Source organism: Pectinophora gossypiella, chromosome 1, assembly GCF_024362695.1.
Source record: "Pectinophora gossypiella chromosome 1, ilPecGoss1.1, whole genome shotgun sequence".
NCBI classification, from domain to species: domain Eukaryota; kingdom Metazoa; phylum Arthropoda; class Insecta; order Lepidoptera; family Gelechiidae; genus Pectinophora; species Pectinophora gossypiella.
In genome coordinates this window covers 6,310,137-6,334,067 of record NC_065404.1, presented here as the reverse complement: position 1 = coordinate 6,334,067, position 23,931 = coordinate 6,310,137, and the positions used below count along the sequence as shown (strand labels likewise).

Here is a 23,931-nt window from a genome sequence, read left to right as displayed (position 1 = left end):
CCAACTCAATAAACCACCCCAGACGATTTGGGAATGTTCGGAATCGAAGCTGAATTAGATCTTGACCTGTTTCTGACTAAAATTCGCTCTGCAAAATTTTGAAAACTTTTGCGAGTTTCAATTGGGTTAGAAGTGCTAAGATAGATTCAGAGAGTAGGATGGAGTGGATGAACGTAAATTGAGTTTATTATTGTGATTTGTACCTTTGGATTTGTATTCGGTTTGAATAATAGGTCTTAAGTATATTGAAAGTCCTTCTAGTTCAGAAGCTTTTCCTATGACGTCATTTATAATAGATTTACATCGGATGACATTCACTGCTGCTTATCTCTACGTCGCTGTAAACTTTACATACATAATAGTTACCTATACAATGGTTGGAATAATGTATTATGAGCCTCTAATCAAAATGAGAGATGGTATCCGCTCCTTAAAATGTTTTAACATTTTGTCTTTGCATCATAGAGTTTAGTACACCTGGAAGCTTTACAGGTTTGAGAAGGAGATGCGGAAAGAAATAAGTATGAAAATTAGATGTAGGTTTGATATAAAAATAGCCAATTGCCTTATTATATCCAAAAAACTCAAAAAATCACGGTCAAGCTAACAAGGGAAAAACTGAAAGTTCAGCAGGATTCCACTCCAAAACTTTCAATTAATACTTTAAATATGTGATCCTATCTTTACGCTATACTATTTCATCAACCTTTGATTTATCGTTGCAAGGAGCACTGTTTTCACAGTAGAGTAAGCAAGTACATTGTTTTGAACATAACTTCTGTCTGATTTAGTCAGTTCATAGCTTGCAAGTGTTAGAAATGTTCTCTGCAGCGATAAACCCGAGTGTTGCGGAGAAGTACTACCGTTTGCAGTCATTGTGGCCGCGCCTGACTTTTGCAAAGCAATTTTGGTCAATTGTAGAGAGGATTTACAATTTCAGACTCCGCTCGAGTGAGGCGTTTACATAGAATACAGGTATTCATAGCTTTAATATGAACATGCTATCAAAGGATTTTACATTCGCTTGTATTTAATATTCATTATGAAAGTTAGGTTTGCGTTTTGATATTTTACAGACACAAAATATTTTATATACTACATATAACAGACGATTCGTTCTAAAATGAACCACAATACATTTGAGTTCACTTACGAGATTATATCACTAAATTCAATTCTATCGTATCGTACTATCAGTGGTTCAGCCAGTACTTGCTTCTGAAAACTTGAAATGTGTTCGTAATACTGTCTTCGATAAAGGCTGTTTTATAGTGATAAAATTGGAATGCGAGGGACTCGGGGATGGTTGGCAGGAAGCCAGCAGGCGAGTTCGAGATGAATTACTCTTGTCCGACTGAATTATCACCGACAAATTGGAATTGTTGAGCCAATTTCATTCAGATGTAGTGAAAGTAGGATTATCTGAACCAAGTGAAACACTCGGCAAACGATGAGTTGTGCGTTACGATGAGAGTTGAATGAAATTAGAATATTTTTTTGTTTATTCTAGCTATTCTACAGGGGAAAAATATCTACATACTTATATATTTTCTGTAATAAACTTTTATATCTATTTGCGAGGATTTTGCTGTTGCTTGTTAGAAAGAAATGCTAGTCGGATGAACGTTCTAATCTGTAACATACGTTGTCGAATATCTTCTCTGATCCGTATACTCCTTAATGTTTTTCGGAAGGTGTCTAATATCTAGGAAAACGTTATATATTTTAAAGTTTATACCCATACAGCTGTTGAAACTACAATTGAAACTGCGATATGTTCAAACTGCAGCACTTTATACTTTATAGGATGCACCAGGCATACGTTAAGCCGTGTCATATTTCGATGCAAAACTAAAGCTCTTTTGGTATTACGTGAATACAGCCTGCAGTGCAGTATTGACAGGGCACGTGAGTATTCATCAAGACAAGCTCTCCATCATTGAGTGACGTGCAAATGACGTGTCCGTGACGTTCGGCGATGTATTGTTGCTAAGATACAAGATCCGATTAGACAATCAATATAACTGTCGGAGCCTGTCATCAGGTAGATACAAGATGTCGTAATAGGATAGTTAAGTACGTACAATTGGGTACTTGACAGTTGTAACAATAAAATATGAAATATGTCGGATATGGTAGTTTATCTATAAGTATCCAATAGTTTTTTTACTAAAATAATAATAATAATAGTTTTTTTGATGGGTACGTTTGAGCCAGAAATGATCCGGGGCGGGCTATTCAAATAATGATGAAGCTTGTTGCTGATTTCGGTTTGTATTTTGACGAAACTTTTGTGGATTTATGGTTTATTCTTGTTTTTAGTTCCTTTTTGACAAAGCCTATGGTGGATTTAATGCTTTTTTTTATTAATATCATTTTTAAATATTTTATTTTTACAAAAAAAGAATGCGTTTTTTTGATGATTGAGCTTCGTATGACGTCACATTTCAACAATCTATTTCAGAACTGTTGGAATTTTACAGGACTTATTTGAGATTGTGGAGTTCTATTTTGTAACGTCTTGGATTTAACTTGTTGCTCTAATTATTAAATAACTTGCAGTATACACCTACGTTAATTTAAAAGATGTGTTGTTGTTGTTGTTCTCCTCAGCCATATCACCTTGCGAAATGACGTAAATGTTAAATTGTCCTTCAACAAGTTTATTATATATTTATTTGCATGTATTTATTGGTAAGTTGTACTTATAGTTTGTACCCGCAATCTTTATTTTTTTTTACATTTTTCCCCCTCACCTTTATGGTTGTCTGGAAGAAATCGCTTTAAGCGATAAGGCCGCCATTTGCCATTTACTTAGTTAAGAGTATTTTTGTAATTATTTCTTTTTATTTTGGTGCAATAAAGTGTATTTGTATTGTATTGTATTTATTCATAATAATTGCATTGAATAAATGATTCTGATTGTGACTTTTAAAACGCAACATTTTGTCATTTGAGAACTCATAACGAAATTCAAAATTACCTGCAGTGTTCAATCATTATTAAGCCATCATGATTAGTAATTATTTTGCTTTGATATTAGCTTTATTGCCGAACTTTATTTACTTACATACATAAACAGCCTGTTTACGTCCAACTGCTGGGCACAGGCCTCACCTCAATCAACCGGAGGGGGTATGGAGCACACTCCACCACGCTGTTCCACTACAGGCTTTTTTTATAAAGTCCGAATATAACATCAATGTTTATGACATGTCCACCCTGTAAGGGATGACATTAAGACAGCCTTGGAGTATAGCTAGCTAGGAGTATTTCGAGCACCCCACGATCTTTAGATAAGTGTCAGTGTGCCAATCTAAAGTGATAAAAATCAATCTCATTTTGGATTTTGACTTATTTGAAACTTGCCTTCCAATTACTTTGTTTTGCCAATCGCGGCCCTGTATTTTAAACAAAGATAGAAAATGCATTTGTAAAATCATAATATATTCAACAGTTCATTTGCTCCATTTCATATTTCATCAGTAGGTACCTATTGAATTAACCTGCAGTGCAGTGTTGACAAGTCACGTGGCCAGTCATCGCTCGACGTGCTCCCCATTCGTCCTCTGTACAGCCGAGTTATTGCCGGCCAAGTCCCCACTACACGATCAATATTTATAACACGTACACGAACAAGCCTCCGGTTGTATCCACGAAGCCGAAATTCGTGCATCGACTTACCTATTGTAAATTCCTCGAGGGGTTTCTGAAGTCTACGTTCCGTTGTGTTCTATATAGGTATTATCGTCTTCACCTTTTTGGTTCTAATCTTAGTTTATGTTAATAATTTCAGTAATTTTACAGAATTATAAAATACTATCCCACTTAAAATAAACGCATAAGTATGTGAATTTAAACAAACGTAGATGGGCAGGAAAGTATTATTATATTCGCCAAGAAAATGGCATGGCAGATGGTTATAAGGAAATTTGTGTAACGGTACTAAAGGCCCTCAATTTCATAACTTTCTATATGGTTTTCATCAAACGGTATTGCCCCATTTGTAGGAGCACTCGACGTCAATTCCGTTTCGCGAAACGTCCATAATTTGAAGAGAAGGGTTGGCATGGCAATTTCTTTGCGCCGCCATTGTGCCAATTTTGATCAACTGCTCTGCGAGAATTCAATGAAACAGTATTTACTTTAACAATTTATTATATAACGAGCCGCGAGCGCCACTGCGGGGGTTAATTGGAACGTAAATTCATTTGCATGTGCACCAACTTATTTATGTACCTCTAGGTGCTGTAAAGAACTTTTTTTTATACTTTGTTCATATGCTCCAGAGACTGTAAACTAGTTTAACACACACGCGTTCAAGCGAGATTAGACTGCTGAATATTATATTTTCACTGGAACTACATTGATATATGATACTAATTGGTATATAATTTATTGGTAGATAATTCGTGACACAATAAATTTAACCTTGTATTGCATTTATACAAAAAATCAAGTATGACTACTATCTTCCACATCGGAATGTAGTGGTGGTGGAATATTCTCCAGCAATATCAGTTTTAAACCATCTACGTACAACCTACTGTAGTTGGGTAAAAGAAGAACAAGTTTAAACTCCTTTCAATGCGCTAAACACCTCCCGACATAAATCACTTGTACTCCGTAAACATCGAAATATAGTAAATATAGAAGAAAGGCGTGTGAAAGCTTCCATAGGGGCTTGTGTAAAAAGCGCGATGATGCAAAGCCTTGTCAGATGTGTTTTATGCGAGTGGGATTTAGAACATCAAAAGATTTAGCGTACTTACTCCTTTTTCATCGGTGATAGCTTATAACGGCTATAACTACGTTGCATCGACGTATAAACTAGAGAGCTCAAAGGGGTATTTGGAAGTTTGATTAGAGAGTTTATCGTTGGCGCTAAACGGCTTTGACTTGTCACAACGTTGGTCACTGTCCGGGAGGTGGTATTGGCAGGCTTCCTCACTCTCGCGTTAGTTAAGTACCAAAGTTAGTAAGTACCAATTAATATATCCCAAATAGCTAACCAAGCTACATTTTTGAGTGAACTAGTTAGTTACTTACTGCCAATTTCAGCAAATAAGTATCTCTACCTCATCAATTAATTTTAGTAGCGTCTATGTTTTTTTAAGGATAAGGCTACAGTAATTGCTCATTAGGACACGTTTTTGTTGATCCCATCGATTAGTCTACGAGGTTGTAGCTTTACAAAAAATAAGAGAAAAATGCTCTACCGAAATTATATATATGTGTTCTTGTTACAATTATTTAAAAAAACACACTTAGTATCAAAAATGTAGTGTAGTTTGTTAGTAGCTCGGTGAAGCGTGGGTACTTAGTTCATTTTGCGATAGATGGACCTCTAACTATCCCAATTAGGATATATTCGTGAACTTATGTTATGAAAATTGTCTGTTTATTTGTGACCGTGTCCGGGCGTGTATTTGCGAGTATGTAGTATGTGAAGCGTGAAATCTTTCAAGAAGTTTCCAATGGTGGCAAAACAAGCTATACTTTATAATTGTTGTGGGTGGTACGGGGTCGGCCGGATCCGGCGCCGGACGGAGCCCGCGACACCGGACGAGGCCAAATCGCCGGAAACACTTTCCAATTAAATACTCGTTACGCGTACTTCGCGTTGCGGTCACAAATGGACGTAATGACATGGCAAATAGCTCTATTTTCTGCAAATATTGACTGAGCCGCTGCTATATAGAACTTTAGTAAGTATTAAATTTATGACTAAGTCGTCTAGTCTAGATGAGTTTGCTTCAGAATGGTGGAGAATACTAACTTACCTATAAGTAAGTCCTTTGAAACCCAACAGAGGCAAAGCGGGCCCGCACTGCACGAGCTCTGTAAGTACTTATGCATCAAGCTTTTCTGTAATATTTAGGAGTGCACATGAAGCTGGTAGGGCTATATGGCGCTGGTCGTTAAGAAACGTTAAAGCTATCGAACGGCTTCAAAACTGTCAACTGGTTTGGCTGCCAGCCTAAATGCACCATATCGTAGAGTATGCTCTCGATAACCCATCGTTTGATGGTGACAAGCCTGTGCGAAATACTGGTGCCTACTATAAATGCTGGTATATGTTCACCAACCAGTTCAAAGTCACACGTTCCGTATTTGACTGTAGACATTGTTAGGTTTGTTGTTACATAAACAGATCGGCTTGCCCACTTTTGGGCACAGGCTCCCTTCGTAGACGTCGTTTTTGCGTTATAGAGGTACTTACTATCACATAAAATAGTTTTCTGGGGTCAACACCAAAAGAGGTTGAAATTCTTGGTAGAGCATGAATCTGTGGACAAAATAGCAAATTACAATTGATGACGGGAGGCATGTTTATGTAGGTGTATTATTAACTTGCAAGAGCTCTCATCGTACTCATTAGCATTTATTTCGACACAAAGAGAAAACTCTTAAGTGACTTAATTCAAGTAATTAAGTATTGCAAGCTTTTGTATAAGTAATTTATGAATTTGTTTCTTAACATTGAATATGCAATGTCTTTATATCACGTGTATCTACTGCTCTGGCTACTGTGGATCCGCTAAATAGTGTAGTGATGTCTAGGTAAACCTAGAATAAGTCACGTCCTGAAATAAAAGAGAATGGAGCTTGGTTTGTATGAATATCTAATTCTCGTCGCAATCAATGCGATCGACTATGCACATCTATAATAAAACTTTAACCAATTTTCAGTCAAAGCGCGTCTATTTCCACTCGCAATTCAGATAGTGTAGTAAAACGGTACCCCTTCCGTCGTTTATATAATATTCCCCACATTGTACGTATACCAACTCCGTATAACTTGAGCAAGTCATTAGAGCAGTAGAAGTACGTGAGCCTTTGGCCAAATGTCGCGAGATAGTATTCCCAACTTATAATGAAGATGCGCATCGACTTCGAGACTTCTAACCAACGTTCAATCCAGTTTTTTGCTTGAGTAGTCGTTTTTACATGACGTCATTAGTTTTCCTCTAGTTTCAGTAAATCGCTGTACAATTAGAAAGCTAAGCTATTATTCGCGAAACCAAATCTCTTCTTCTATCTGTGTGTTGTGTAGTGAATTACCAACCTCATCAACCCTGGTGTCAGGGTTATTATTGCCAAACGAATTACGCGAAACCAAATGAATTACTTAGATAAAAAAATACATAAGTAAGTATTTGGTTGGGCCTTATACATATTATATTATAGATTTTAACAGCTGATTATAATTTGTAGTCGGAAGTTGCATATTTGGGAGGATATCGCTAAGCGTTGCTTTTGAGGAAACTATAAATTGGCGAAACCGGATGAAATACTCTAAGATATATAAGGACACAAAAAGTTTATCATTTACCATATACTCAGGCCATAACATTTTGCTGTCCTCCGTTGCTTTATTTCGGGAGGTTATTTCTGGCTGGACGTTATGAAAAAAGTATATTTTTTATGACAGTGAAGGCTGACCAAATTATGATATGCACGCTTCAATATTATTAATTTTGTAAGACATTCCAACACAATGTATATTGTTTACGGAATAAATGAAATTGAATTGAATTGAATATAAGTAATCTACCTATTACGTTCATTTTCCGTAGTAAGCCGCTAGGCAGAAGCACATTCGAAGCGTAGTAAAACATTAAGTTACGTAGGGTGGTATTAATAAACTAATCTCAGCTTCGAGACTGCCCTCAAGATCATGTCATTGTGACAGTTTTCATATAAAAACAGAGACTTGAGCATGACCTTGAGGGCAGTCTCAGCTGAGATTAGTTTATTAAATACCACTCTTAATCTAGAATTATGGACGAGTCATGGAATATCGTAAAGCTCGCTCAAACTCAAGCTACTGAATACAGTATGCGTCTAATATAAACACTGTTACGGCTGTTTGCCCTAGTGTCTCGCCGGAACGCTCCCATAAATCGGTGCACCCAGGTGGCTCCAGCTAAATTGCTTGAGCTTCTTAAACAACGAATTAGCTGCATTGAGCTACTTCTTATTACTTCTAAAGAATCCGTGCCAACTTTCCAGCGTTTTGTAGATTGAATTAATGAACCACTGCTCAGATTATGCAAGGTAATAAAGTGGCGAATCGTGCGTAAAAACCCATTAAGGGGATTTTTCTTTTAAATGAGGAAGAGTTTCCTTATTTTTTTGTATATGTGTAGATACCATGATCGTTTTTTAATTATTTATAAGCGTCCAATGTTTATGTTCTTGACGTGAATTATAAACACTGCTACTTTTTGAAGTGATGCGCGTTTGACAACAGTGGAGCATGTTTTGATTGATGATTTCGTCTAAGCTGCATCCCACAATGTAAGAGCCCACAGTCATCCGAGGAAAATTTACAAAAAGTCACTGCAAAGAATACGTTCATCCTGCGTTTTTTCACGACTTTTTACTAAGTAACTAAAAACGTGTTGTGTATTGTTTCAGAGCGCAGGGTGACCCCCGGCATGAGGTCGGGGGAGGCGGGCGAGGGCTCGGAGCTGGCGGAGTTTGGCACGCGTTGGCCGCCGCCGTACGCGCAGGGCTATGGATGGCGCTCCGCCACGCCGCAGCACCCGCCCGCGCACCACCTGGCCCGACACTCGCGATCGCAGCAGGTAACTACTTGGCTGTTAACTCTGATCCGCAACATACTGCTGTAGGTATATCGCTCGCTGACCTCCGACGTACGCGCAGGGGATGGCGGCGCTATAAGATTCAGCGAGTGCGAGTGTGGAGTATCACCACAAACTATGGCTCACCTTTTATGCTGTCCTAAATGCCCTAACATCTGCACTATTAAAGAACTTCACGAAGCCACTGACAATGCCGTAAGCCTGGCTAATTACTGGTCAGCAAACATTTAATATCGGTCGCCATCGACTCGCAAAGAAGAAGAAGAAGGTTCAGCTCAGTACTCCAATACCAAAAGATGTCTTATTGGATATAAATCGTACTTAATGTTAATTTGTAGTTGCACTATTTACTACTACTATGAATGTCGCTAATCTGGTACTAGCAATCTTCCATAGCTAGGGCTGGCTCACGTAGATAAGTTTCCAGATTCCATAAAATAATACAATACTACTTATAAATAATACTATAGTGCTTGTAGTATGATTTATTACACTATTCACACGCATAGAAACAAAAACAAAAAAAAAGGAATAAAGAACACATCATCGTCATCATATTACGTGCTCTTTATTTCTTTTTTTTATTTCTATATCTATGTTTCCCTGATAGACAGCTTTATTCTTACTTATTGATTAGATTCTAATACGTGTCGCCTGATCTCCCAGTGGTTGCAGGACAGTCGGCAGCCGAGCTACGAGGCGGAGGATGCGCGTGCGCGGGCGCGGGGCGGCGTGTACTACTCGCCGCCCGGCACCTCCTACACCATCGTGGAGCGGCCCGCCTCGTCCCACGGGCACCACGCCTCCTACTCGCAGCATCACCAGTACTCCGGGAAGCTCTCCCGGGCGCCATATCTAGGTTCTTCCACTATTGCTAATAGCGCAGGTATGTGAAGGTTTACCTCGGATTTTGAATAGTCTAGGAATATCAATGGTAAGTTCGCTGTCCTTTTTACCGAACATGACATATTCATTTTTTCTTTTTCTGGCTCTTGTTAAATAGATGTTAAAATTATTGACGATCTGTTCGGTGGTTGCCCCTTTATTTATTTTGTTCTATATTCGTCGACCATGAAAGTCTTCCAACTCCTGAAAAATTTTCTAATCGGAAAAAAGGATGCTAAATAATCTTCTAGTTAAGTACCAGGGGGGCATTACAGAAGACAGGTCTGACGAACTTCTTACCCCAGCAGGAGCAACGAGCTTACGCAACAGCACGAACCACCTGTCGGCGAGCAACGGCAAGAAGCGGCCGATCTCTCCGGAGCAGGTGTTGCGGCTGTTCGGGCAGGGCGGCGCGGCGGCGCTAGGCAAGGCTCTGCCCCCCTCGCACCCCCCGCAGCCGCTGCCTGCACCCCTACCCGCGAGGAGGCACTCCCCAGCCAGCAGTCCCAGCAGCACCACGCATCATGTAAGACGCTAAGTTCTGATGATTTTTATGCTACCCTGGTAGACGAAAAGTGAGGTAGGTCTTTTCAGCGGCTTATTTATTATTGTCTCTAATCACCCCCTGGCCCGTGGACTATGTAAGATTCACGCATTCTGATGACTCTTGTATTTTATAGTCTCCTGGTGAGGTAGGTCTTTTCAGCGGCGTATTTGATTGTCTTTATTCGTCCTCTGTTGCAAACCGTTGTGAGTTATGCTCCTGATGTGCCTTTCAGTGGGAACTTTAATAATTAAATTTAAAGCTTAAAAAAACGTTATAAGTTTCCCTAAACCTACGTTCCTAAAAAACTTCCCTAGGGGTTTGTTTGACACTACACATGTGCCATCGATATTGCTCACGACACTCCCACGAGCCGGAATCTCTTCAGTACCAAGTTTCCCTCACGTCTCGCCGATCCATTCTGGTTTCTACTTCGTTACGGTTTCTTTCACCGCAACCCCGCGGGAGAACACGTGAGCTCATGATTGTGAGAAAATGTGTCACGTGCCACTCATACCTTTACACAGTCAATAAGAAACAGAAGCAGGGTAATGCCGCCGACACTCCGCATTATATTGTGGAAATCGATAATAAAACCGTCAAGGATGACACTGGGTGAACTCGACATTATGTTTGCCTCGTACTGTTTTAAAAATAGCTCGATGTGTGTCCATTGTGACGGGGGCGCGGGCAGTGCCATACGTGTAAATAATTCTGGGGTGAGGCCGCGCCAGTCGATAACACTGCTTTATTCATAACCACAGCCGCAGCCGTTTAGGAAGCTACAAGATGGACATGACCCATGCTAATCAAACAAGGGTTCAAATTAATCCAAATGGGTAACATTCTCTTAAGAAACTTTGTGAATGACAGTCGGAAATGTATTTAATTTGAAAATGTGTTTCTTGAAGCTCATAATGTGAAAGCGAAACATAGTATGTGAGTGTCAGTCCCATTGAAACTTGTGGGCGTGTCCATACCAAGCCCGTCAGGCCATGGTCAGCGGTGGACGTGAGCGTCATCGTCAGTCGATGGCAGGGGTTGCTGGTATTCGCCGCGTGCTTTAAATTATCAATATTTCTCATCAAATATATATTTTTTTAAATTTCCGACTTAAATATACTGTCGCGTTTGAATTTATATGACTTTTTCCGTCGACGAAGCAAATATTTCTCAATTTACAGCCGTCGTATGTGAATTTATCGGGCATATGGTTGCTTATTTCGTGTGAAATCGAGTTTCTGGAGACGACACTGGAAAATTGTGCTTTCGGTGACATTTGTTCATTTCAGCTAAGCCGCGTATCCTTTCATTTGATATTTAGAATTTGCATATAATTTAACACTTGGTGTACAGGGTTAGACGCCATGAGGGCTTAGACGGTAGTATAATAGTGCGTGATGTGCTGTAGTGTAGTGAAGTTCAGTGAGGAGGTGTGCCTAGTTCCGGGTTCAAGTTGGATTCCACAGAGGATCATGAGGTTAGTGCGCTGCCTAGTTTATAAGTACTTACTTACATATATTTTCATGAAATGTAGGTTGTATTGATTACGCGGCGTCAACCGCAAAGTCACGACCTCTGGAAAGCCGATCCCTATAAATAAACTTTAATTAGGGCAATTAACTTTGAAAATGTTGAGGCGACAGTTTCTAAACGGAGACGAATGAAGTTAGAACGTCGTTAAAATTCGAAAACAAAATTGTGTTTTCAGATTTTATAAATGATTCATGAGTCGTTGCTGCGCGTTATCGCGATAATAGATTGTGCTACAGATGATATATAAGTTATTTATTTTTAAATAATATTTGTTTTTCGTTTGATTAATGGAAGCCACTGATTATTCGATTCATTTGTAATGATATCCTGAATATTACCGAGTCTACACTGTACCAGGTCTGAATTCTATTAAAAACAGCTCAGCGTTTTGCGATTTAGATGAAACAAATTAATATTTCGATTCTTGCATGGAAACAAGCAACAAACATTACACGTACTTACGTGAACCGAAAGAGTTAATAGAGACAGAGTTCTATGGCGAAACTAAATTGGTAGGGTTTACCGATGTTATCAAATTGATTGGTAGTGGTTAACATCGACGAGGAAGTTGGTAATCATGTGGAGCCACGAACTTCGAAGTAGAGAGCTGTCAGTCCCCTGGTGCCCTGACTGATTAGCTGCACAACTTGTTGAATGCACAACTTTTCAAAAATATTGTTCTTCTTCGTAGTTATCAAAAGGTAGAGGGGCATACGTACATATGTACAAAATTAAATACGTATATCTTGATAGCCAGTTGTACACATCACAGTATTTACTACTTTCCTTCGAAGTTTAAATACGTTAGTACTTTGTTGAACAGAACCCTGCTGTTATTTTATTCTAACGAATAGTTTTGTGTTTTCATTTTGTATTTTTAAAAGCCTTACTTTTTTAAGTTTGAAAAGTAGGTTAAGTATGTAAATTTCAAAGAATAAGTTCAGGTTCCTATGTGTCATAAAATAAAAGTGTTGCAGTTTTTAGGACCACAGACAGTCGAATAGTATTATTTCGTCCGCAGTTTGTGTATTATGTCTATTCAGAATATCGACTTTCACTCTCAAATGACTACTCGTAAAAAAGCGACTTGTTAATTGTTCTGAAACCTATATTGCTTAGTTGGTCATTGTTTTAAGAATCGAGAATTAAGCTCGGCTGTTAGTATACTATGATCTGTAGAATAAGTGGAAGTAAACAAAGGTAGATCATGAAAATGTCTGGGGAGTCAGGTATGATATAAATAGTCTATATAGGTACGCCCGACTGCGAGGCACAGGCTTTCCCTCAGTCAGCCGAAGAGAGTATGGTGCAGTCAGGTATTAATTGTTACTTTAATTTGGAAGTACAAACTTCAACTTTTTTAGACAAAGCTCGCGCCCAACTGCGCACCTTCAGGCCTTTTGTCTTAAATTTTGTACTGGGTGAGAGCTCTCAGCGCTCCCCATTTGTCCGTCTAAGTAGTTAATGCCATCTGCGACAAATCTACAATAAGTCACGTAAAAAATAAATAAAACTACTTCATAAATAACTAAATATGAAGTAATATTGTGTCTAAAACTACACATTTTTGAAACATATTTGTCATCAAAAATGTTTGGAAAATCTATAAAAACTAAGGTATCGTGTTAGTCATATGTGTGTTTGTCAATGGTTGTTAAAATTCAGAAACTGTCGTGGCACATGGTGGCTTGAAAACTGACAACTGAGTTGGCTACAAGCCCGGAATTGGGCTACAGATGCCTTTACAACCCTACGGAGATGAGAAGAAGTTTGTGCCCAATATATCCCGTAACAGCCTACGCGGTGTAGTGGTTAGAGCGTTAGGCTCACGATCTGGAGGTCCGGGTTCGATTCTCGATGGGGACATTGTCGAAATCACTTTGTGAGACTGTCCTTTGTAGACTCTTTGTCCGTAAAAACACTCTTAGGATGTGTTAGTAGGTACCGCAATTTTCCTTTATGTTTTGTACAAACTCAATTTAAACGAATAAAATATTTTCATTCGTTCTCTCTGATTCCGGTCTATTGTTAGCAGGCAACGACGAACTAAATTGAAATTGACTTTTTCATCAGAAATTCGAAACCGGAAATTAAACTTGTGTTATTGAAAATACGAACATTACGAACTTGTTTCAAAGGTATCATTTCAGTGGATATTATTTTTAACAGAACATAACCTACGTACTTGTATACCACGGAATAGAAAAAATAGGTTGGAAGGGCCAAGTGAACGCGAGACGCGCGCTATACAAGTATGAGCAAATAGTTCATACTTCAACTTTGCGCTCTACTCCTCCGCGAACTTTACGACGTACGGAGCTCCGCGATAGTACTTAAGTATATTAAAAGGTCGTCTTGTGCATTATAACCTGCCGGGCAAAAAATCTAATATCGACTATCGTGCATGGAAATCCCTCCTTTTTATTGGAAAGCTAATACCTTAGTACGATCGGCTATTAACTGCCAACTGACTGCAAACTGTAATACCATTTTTATTGCGAATAAATGATAATGAATTATTTATCAAAAAATGAAATATACATTGCGGGTAAAGTGGCTGTGGAATTTGAGAAGCAGTAGAGCCATCGTAGTTATACGTTTGCAGGAGTTATGTATTTGTAAAAGAGTGGTGTTGAACTGGCGACAGCGATTCCCATACAAAATGAAAGAAAGAAAGAAAGCAAGAAACATCTATTACTCCCGGGCACTACAGACATAGACAAATAGTACATTACATTCAACACAGGACAGAATCCACACGGAAATCAATACACAAAAAAAAACAAAAGAAAACCAAGATCAAAAGTCATTAACAAAAAAAAAAGAAAAACAAAGCAATATCATAAAAATAATAATAAATGTAAGTGTCCTAAATGCAACGCACTGACGGTCCGATGATAATCTGCGGTGGCGCGTTAGGGCCTCTTTCTTCTATTACTCTACCACTCTACTTTCCATCCAAGTAGTTATGTAAAAAAAAAAAATCACTACTTTATCATATTCCGATAAAGATGCTTCAATTTTGCTAATACCGAAGTAACACCTACAACAACGGTATATTCTTGGCAAATAAAAAACACCGTAAGTTGTCTGAAAATTTCTTCCAAATATACCTGTATCAAATCTTTGATGTATACATTGTTTTAAGTTTACGCGGTTAAGAACCCGTTATTATGTGCTTTAATTCTTTGATGTATGTTTACAACACCCGGTCGAAAGTTACATATCCCTCCATCTTTTCATCATTTAATCGAACCTAATAAATCGCTCACTATCTGACAAAACCGAATTGCAATTAGTCCGAGCAGGACGGCAGGAAGATTTATAGCCATTCAGATGGAGTCGTTTTGTACTTAAAAACAAGCCGTTTAAGGTCAAACAAATTGTTACAAATGTTACTTAAAACTAAAATTACTGAAACAGTTCTCATGGCTTAGGAAAAAATGCTATTGATTTTATTGTGTTAACGGATTCCACCCTTCTTTCTGTTCTTTTCTGTTCGGGTGGATATAAATGAGACTACCATCTAAAGTGAGAGTACAGATCTTAGAGATCTATCAATTAAAATATTATATAAAAGTCAAAAGTATACCGCAAAGTATCCCTGACTATACAACATGCTCGTATAACAAATGCATCCAACTATTTTCAATCACCTGCGTAGTCAGACCGCAGTCGTTAAAGCTTTGTATACATATTGGACGTAGCGTACATTTGTGTCTATTCTATATTACAACATGCACATTCACGCCTGCATAAATATTGTTACTGAAAACAGACACTAAGTCGGCATTAGCGTGACTAACCCATAGTCGACAGAACAAATAGCATCAGTTAGTCGACCGCGGGTAACCGCGAATTGTGTCATTTGTTTTCAGTGGATTTTACTTTACAGTGCTGTATAGTTTTATATTTAAACAAGCGTTCATAGTGTGGGTAACGGCCTCCGTGGTCCAGTGGTTTGAGCGTTCGGCTCAGGATCCGGAGGTCTCGGGTTCAAATCCCGGTGGGGACATATCACGAAAATCACTTTGTGATCCCTAGTTTGGTTAGGACATTACAAGCTGACCTGATTGTCCGAAAGTAAGATAATCCGTGCTTCGGAAGGCACGTTAAGTCGTTGGTCCCGATTCTACTTATTGATGCAAGTTAGTAGTCGTTACATGAGCCATGTTAGGGGCCTTTGGCGGTTCAATATTAACCTTGACACCAGTTTTGATGGGGTTGGTAATCAACCTCACAACCCACACGATAGAAGAAGATAGTGTGGGTGCGCTTGTCGAGTCAACACATACAATAATACTCTACTTTTAGCATATTCCGTTTCATTTTCGTTGTGTCATGTCGCGATATCCTTTGGATTTTGTCTTGACATTGTAGTGAACGGATTTGCCATTTTGCTTGACATGTTAGCGCAGATAGTGTATTTAATACGTCTATAGACTAAAACAACAAGACACAGTAGACGACAAGTTATCTCTACAAAAGTTTCTTCTTTACCACCTTACCCTCTAACTAGAGAGCAGGGTTGTTTTATAACTAAGAAATTTATAACATAGAAAATCTCTTCTTCTATCGTGTGGGTTGTGAGAGGTGAATTATCAACGTCATTAACCCTGGTGTCAGCATTATTATAGAGCCGCCAAAGACCCCTGACGTAGCTCATGTAACGACTAGTTACTTACATCAGTAAGTAGTAACCGGGACCAACGGCTTAACGTGCCTTCCGAAGCACGGATCATCTTGCTTTCGGACAATCTGGTGATCAGCCAATAATGTCCTAACCAAACTAGGGACCACAAAGTAATTTATGTTCCCACCGGGAATCGAAACCGGGACCTCCGGATCGTGAGCCCAAGGCTCTACCACTGGAGCACGGAGGTTGTTATAGAGTCTGAGAGAAACGAATATAAAGTATTTATATTTCCTGTGGTAAACATCGAAAAATCACCTACGATCTTAAAAAGCGAGCAAATATAAAACATTTCCCCTTAGTGCAGTGTCTCGAGTCAAACTGTGGGCGGAGTCGCACTTTGAGATGTAAACGTTCTCGACCCATTGTTTGCACCGCCTGCTTTATTACCCACGAATACCGCTCCACACTACCAGTAATATTGAGCAGAACAATACTTTATACAACTCAAAAGATATTGTTTCTTCCAGTTTTGCTTCCAAACTTGGGTAACTTGTATTGCTGGTATCATGGAGAAAATCCGTGGCTGTCATCGTTTGGAATTTAAATGAAGCAACGCATTTCTTTGCGATAACTTACATAAATTTTTGGATGTAGATTTTGAAGTACGCATATTAAGTAATATTTAACTTTGTATCACACTCCGACTAATCTTCCGAGACAGTGCTCCGAGCCCTGCTCAGAAATCCCATTTCCTCGTTTGTTATGCATAGAAAATAGTCACAATAGAGAATAATCCGTAATATAATCCGTCATCAAATTATACTCCGACCTAAGCGTCATATACCATACTCATGCTTCTCACCGATTAATATTTCTTAAGTCAGACAAAAGAATCCTACTTCAAAGTACCTAGTGACCCGTAACTTCATAAGGTAGTAAGTAATATCGTTAGCGAGGTCCTCAATTCAAAATTCAGAGAATATCGATTTTTGTTTTCAAATTCACATTCGAATTTCAAATGTTAATTTGAAAAATTTGAATTCGGAATTAAGCGCGTCATTTCGGTGCGAGATGTCAACAAATGTTAAATAGCAATATTGCTTTTTAGATGAATTGCTTCAATGTGGCCTTTTTGATTCCCCTAATCTATCTACGCACGAAATCAGTTAAGGGGTATTGTGGGAGACAAAGTTAGTTTTGCATTTAAAATATTGTTATGGATTTTCTGTAGGTGTAGTGTGTGTCTCAAGTCGGCTTACACTTTGAAATGCAAACGTACTTTAGTTAGCTAGCCTGTTTTATTGCTTGCCGCCCCTCTCGACACCAATATTGAGCGGAACAATACTTTACAGAACTCATAAAGAAATTGTTTCCTCTTGTACCGCTTCGAAACTTGAATAGCTGCTACTGATTGCAATTTAAATGAGGCTATATTTTCTTACTGTAAGATTGATTTTGGATTTGTTAAGAGGAAGTTTGTTCGTGGTGCACCGTACTCCCTCCGGTTGAGGGGAGGTTTGTGACCAGCAGTGGGACCTAATAGGTTGATAAAGTGAAGTTATTTTTTAAAATACTTTAGTAAATTAATTTACTCGTATTGATAGAGTATAGGAGCTTCATCTCCATACAAACATTTTTGTAAGTACGTAAGTAATATGATTAACTGCCAACACTACCCATTTCCTTCATATTTGTCTACCCTGTATAATGCGCTTTTGAATTTTAAATTAGACAACAAGTTTCCTTTTTGGGTTAGACATATAATTTGTTTTTATAGACAACATTTTTGTTTGTATTATAAAGAGACTTAAGGAGCGGAAACCAAACATTTTTTTCACGTGACGTTTTGTAGGTTTGCCGCAAATGGCATTAACTACTTGGCCGAACAAATGAGGAGCGCTGAGGGTCTCACCCGGTAAAACCGAGCAATACAAATCTTTACTTTATAGTACTCAAAAAAGGTAACAGTTACAATAACACTTACTTATCTAAGTAAGTATAGTATAGATTTCAATCATGTAAGAAAGAAATACCTGATATCTTTTCAAAATGAGCCGGTCAACTACAGGATTTTAAAGATATATTTTTTCGTAAGTATATATCTGTAGAAGTGTTATACGATACGGATTTGTCTGTGTAAGTAATGTAGGTTTACGCCTTTGTCATGTTTGTCATGTAGGCACCGAGAGTGTTGGAGACCAATTCAAATAACTAGCAACGGAGAAACGCAATACAGACTACAGCACACTTTACACTCTTCACTTAAATGGAACTTAAGCGTGCTGTAATTGATAAAAATGGAAACCTTGCATTTTTATTGGAAAACAGAAACAATATTCGAGTGACATCTGTGACATGACACACAACCATACACAAATATCATAGAATCCCACAGGGCTCCCCCCTGAATTTTGTAATTAATACCTACTATAGTATCTTGTTACGGAAGTCTGCATTTGGTGGACGTGGCTCTTGCAGGTCTCGCCGGTCATCCGTTCTCACCAGATAGTGCCCTAGTATTCTTATTATTTAGACACAGGATATCGAAAAATGTTCTGGTCCTAGGGTGACGATGCGCTCCAATGGTTTCTTTGCCATATTAATTTACTATCTAAAAACACATTGTAGCAGGCTATTAGTATTATAAGATATAGTGCCATGTCGGGCGAAGACCCTGCTTCGAAAGTCATATCTGGCAGCAAATTATAATTCTGGCAATCGGGCGAGGTCACTCAGATCAGAGACCGTTGGGTGATATCATCTCTAAGGCAACGTGTCCTAGCCTTCTCGGCACGGGAACCGCACCGCGCGCGGTGCGAGTAATATCGAGGGCTTTGACCAATAGCCGTGCGACATTTATCCACGTAGATAGCATTCGCTGCGTTTATTGGTCGAAATATTTTTTTTTCAGGAAAAATATGGAATTTCTTAACGTGACTTAGTTTACCTTGCCTTTTTTTGATTTGCCTTGGATAGCATTCGCTACTTAGTCGAATAAATGGGGTGATCTAGGGGCTATCACCTCGTCACCCTATGCAAAATTGATTTAGGGCGTCATCTAAGATTGTAATGTTGGAAGACTAAATGATTGTTGTTGTTTGCCAGGCGATATACCGCGGCGGCGAGCGCGAGCGGCCGTACTCGTCGGGGGGCGCGCCGCCGCCGCCGGCGGAGCCCGCCACTCGCACCGTCACCATGAGCCGCGACCCCAACGACTCGCACGGCTTCGGCATCTGCGTCAAGGGCGGGAAGGAAGCTGGTCAGTACATAATATTCATTGAAAAAAAGTGATATACCAATAGGTGTTGGTCCCAGTTACTACTGATATAAGTATGTAAAAATGTCAAGGAGCCTTTGGCTATTGAGCTACCAAAAAAGATTAACCCTAGCACCAGGTTAAGTTGGTAATCTACATCCCAACTCACACTACAGAACATGGGTGAGTAGGTACTAACTGTAGGCGTCGCAACGCTTCGCTTATCAAAAACGAAGTACGTAAAACGAAATGGTACCTATGGCATTGATACATATAAGCGTTCTTATATTATTCGTTATAAATATTAATTCAATATTATTCGTCAGTTGACAGCGTAAGATTGTTATAAATGAATAAGGCTCGCGCTGCACGGCACAACGCCGGCGTCAGAAGTTCAAAGAGCCTACTAAAATAAGACCAATATATTCCTGTGGTGCTCTATGTAGCCCACAGTGGAGCAACGTCGTAAAGTATGCTCCATATCCCCTCAATGAGAGAAGACCTGTGCCACCTGTGCCTAGCAGTGAAATGTGACGTGTATGGTTGTATATGTACCCTGTATTGCGACTAGTAATGTCAGTATGGTCCCAACATTCACTCTTATTCTCCTAAACCCATTTCGACTAAATAAATTGTATCACTTCTAAATAAATGGAGATATTTCAATCCATGTTATCCCGTACTATCAGATTTAGTGATCAGTGGGCAATGAGCCCCAACGGTGTAAGTATATTGATGGCTATCGCTGGAAGTGTAAATACGCGGGCGATGGGCATCAATCAATGGCCCTAAACCATTTGCTAAACAACACACCCTTTTTACAGGCCCTCATTTGTTACAGCCCTGCATAATCCATACTAAAACATGGATACTTTACCATGTATTGAATAAAATTGTATTGTATTTTGATTAATGCATCCCTACTGTAGTGTATTCGTCTCAATATAATTATATAAATAAATATCGGCTCGTTGCCACACACTACGTCTTCACTCCACCCCCGTACCTCCCCGTACAGTTTACTTTTTAATTGTGGCCACCGCGTAGTGCATTGCCCGAGACGACAGAATATATATGTGAATCGATTATATCGATTCAAGTATTTTATAATATATTACATATGCCTGCAGTGGGACACTGGGTGTTACTAATAATAATTACATATTTATTTATATATTTAATTATACCTACGTGTATTACAATAAGATGTGTTTATGTACTTATGTAAACACTACATCCCTTCCTTGTTTTGACAAACCTTTATTTTAATCAAATTTTATTCATTCCTAGTTTGTATTAATATCTAGCCATAATATAATAAAAGTCTCCTCAATAAATCTTTTAACTAAATCGTTAGAAGTTTAATTATGAAATAACATTTTTTAGCATCTTGTCCATTACTTGCCACTGCCCTTAAACTTTCTTGAACTGGACAATGTTACATTTTATTTGCTGCCCTGTTTCATTGTTCAGTAGTTCAAGGTTTCCATTTTTCAGCAGGATAATTGGCTCGTACCTAATTCAAGCAACTCCTATCTTCGATATCTACCTATTTTGGTTTTGTGTCGCATCATCGCATGTCGTCTTTTGTCGGCATAGTCTTTCTCTTTCTCTTTATGTTCTTTGTTGTTTTTTTTTTTTTTCAGGTCTTTGGGGTTATTACGCGTCACATTTTTTATCTCTGCAGGTGTTTTGTCGGTAACGGTGTTCGGTGTGTTATAAATAGTTAAATAATAATTTAAGGACGCTTTTCAATTAAGTTTCTCCCAATTAGTGCCTTCTTTCTATGATATTTTTGTTCCTTCCAGATTTTTGTCGCGGTATTGCCTTTAAAGGTTCCGTTATTGTTGTTAAATTGGGTTGGTACTTATCCATTTGCCAATAAAATTTACCAACATTAAGAAACTTTGCTTTTCTACAGTCGCTTTAATAATAATATGTTCTTTAATTCAGACATCACAGGGTCCATATTTCGACATATTTACCAAAAAAAAACATTGTCAAAATTAAGCTTTAATTTACAATAAGAAATTAAAAAAACTATAAACAAATTAAATTAAATACAGAGAGAGAGAGAGACCACTCTCTTACGTATTATGGCATGAAATCGATAAATTCAATCATCAATTCATTTCATCAATTTTCTGCTTTGAGTAGTAGAGAATCTTTGATAGAAAACATAGGTACATTTGTTATTTATATTTGTTTAATATGTTTGTTTAATATGTTTGTTTTAAGTGCAATAAAAAGATTTATATTGTATTGTGTATTCTTCTAAAGTTTTTTTTTTCTTCTTCAAAGAGCTCATGTCCAAGAAATTTCACTTTTCAGGCCGAATATTTTTCTTTCCCAATAGCACCACAAGTTTTCTGTTCTTTTTTAAAGTATTTTTTTTTATATTTCATACTTAGGTTGTAACGATATCAACCTTTCTGATTAATGGCACCAACTTCATGTCCTGGCTAGATGTCTCGCTGATAACACACTTTCAAAATTTCCATACCCTTCGAATTTGGTGTTTCCCCGTCACTTCCTTAACACCTCCCGTTGTTTTGGATCATTTGTTGATATGCCAAAGCTATCGGCATGCGAGTTCTGTTCCAGTTAACTGTACAAGTGCATATTTATGTTTGTCCGTTTACCGACCTCAGGATATTTAATCATCAACCCATATGGGGTAGGTGCACCTCAAGCCATATCCACCCTATCAGAACCTCTCATCCACCATCTTTCAAGAGCTGTTAGGAAGGTCCAAGTTTTACGAGTTTACAATAGTTTATTATATTTAGTTAGAGAGGGTTCAAATAACAAATCAAGCTTCATTGAAGAGCTTTTATTCGAGGCCTCGTGTCTCATGGTTAAGGTATTTATTATATGGATCTTTCTAGCCTTAAATAAATAGTTTATTATTATCAATTTGTTTGCAACTAGACTTCATGTTGGATGTTCCTTATCACCATAAGGTTCATCATATCCAGCTTACGACATCGTATCAACAGTGGCTGCAAGTTGTCTTGATTACTTGTGGCTCTGCCCACCCCATTAGGGATTACGGGCGTGAGTTTATGTATGTATTTATGTTCCTTCATTATTACTTGTTTCTCAAATTTTCCCTCTTTTTAGATTCTTCATCTGCGTCAATTTTCCTATTTTTCGTGTTGGTCTCGTCTTACATTAGTTGCGGAAGTGTCCAAGTAAGTATCCCACATTTTAAGCAGATTGTTCCTGTCGCGGGACGTGTTGTCTCGAGCAATATGTCTCTTGCTTCCACATATTATATTTCACACTCTTGTTTCCAATTATTGTCAGATTTGACTGTGCTTTATTTGAAGTTAAATGTCTTATTGACACCCTGTGTCTGTATTTTTGAAATCTACTATCTGTCGTTCAACAGCTTTCAAATTTATTTATTTTTCGTATTCGCTGCAAGTACAACCTTGTGTTAACTTATTTCCTCACCTAAGGTTTTCTTCCATAACTCATCTGAAGCACTTTTTTTTCCATGTTTGTGAATACACTCTTGCTACCTTATGATTCCCGTTTGCGAGGAGTCTTAAAATATTATGAACTTCGTAGACTTTGCTTTAGAGCAAAATATTCATCCACCGTTTTATAGAAATATTCAAAACGTCTTCCCCGTAAGCAGCGACATAAGCTCCCGGAATATTATAGAATATATATTGTAGTTCATGTCCTCTAAAATGCAACAAGCAATGTCTCTTTTTAACTGTTGTATCAACGCCAGCTGCTTCAATAAAATATTCAAATCCTTCTTCCATCGCTATTATCTAACAGCAACAAACCAATCACCAAACAACCATCACCTTCACCTTTACAATATATATATTTTTATAACATAAGCTCACGACCACATCTCAACCGGAGCAGTCAAAGACACACCCATCGCAAGACGAACCAAGCATCCACACCTCACCAAGCCCTCAGTCAGACCAACGTGATAAGTGAGCCATACCGCCGCACACAACGGTCGAGCTAACCGTACCAGCGAAAACCACACTCAAGACAAACCAATTACCCACTAGTGCAAGTCCGGCACCGAGGGTCAGACCTTCGCTCCCCGATTGAGAAGCTACACGTTGTACCACAGGACCATGTCACAGTGTATTTTTTTTCTATCGTTTAGATTTCCATGCTGTAAGCAATCATTTCTCTTGAAATCGCACACAGTATTCATGCCTCACTCAGCAGCGTCCACATAATACCAGGGTCGTGGTTCACGCCGCGACCTATGCTGATTTAGACCCTGTTATTTCAATGAACATCCTTTTATGCCCTTTTATTACTATTTTGTAAAAACTCCAAGTGACATCAATGTCCTGCTCCTAGGCGTGTCGCCCCCTTGTAGTGATTTTTTGTTCTGTTCTATTCATTTGGATGCATGGACCATTGAAATGGACCACCCAACTCGCACGACCAACGACAACTGATTTCGTTATGTAAG

At 38.5% G+C, this 23,931-nt stretch overlaps 1 protein-coding gene across 1 annotated transcript in view; it reads left to right on the top strand.

Moving 5' to 3' along the window:
- LOC126367875 (whirlin) overlaps nucleotides 1–23,931 on the top strand; it is a 98,292-nt gene that overhangs the window by 19,244 nt on the left and 55,117 nt on the right. Inside the window, exons 2-5 of the mRNA XM_050011656.1 lie at nucleotides 8,425–8,594; nucleotides 9,279–9,498; nucleotides 9,803–10,023; nucleotides 19,319–19,472. Coding sequence (XP_049867613.1) covers nucleotides 8,445–8,594; nucleotides 9,279–9,498; nucleotides 9,803–10,023; nucleotides 19,319–19,472 — 745 coding nt within the window. The 5' untranslated portion in view covers nucleotides 8,425–8,444. The remainder of the gene's footprint in view (nucleotides 1–8,424; nucleotides 8,595–9,278; nucleotides 9,499–9,802; nucleotides 10,024–19,318; nucleotides 19,473–23,931) is intronic.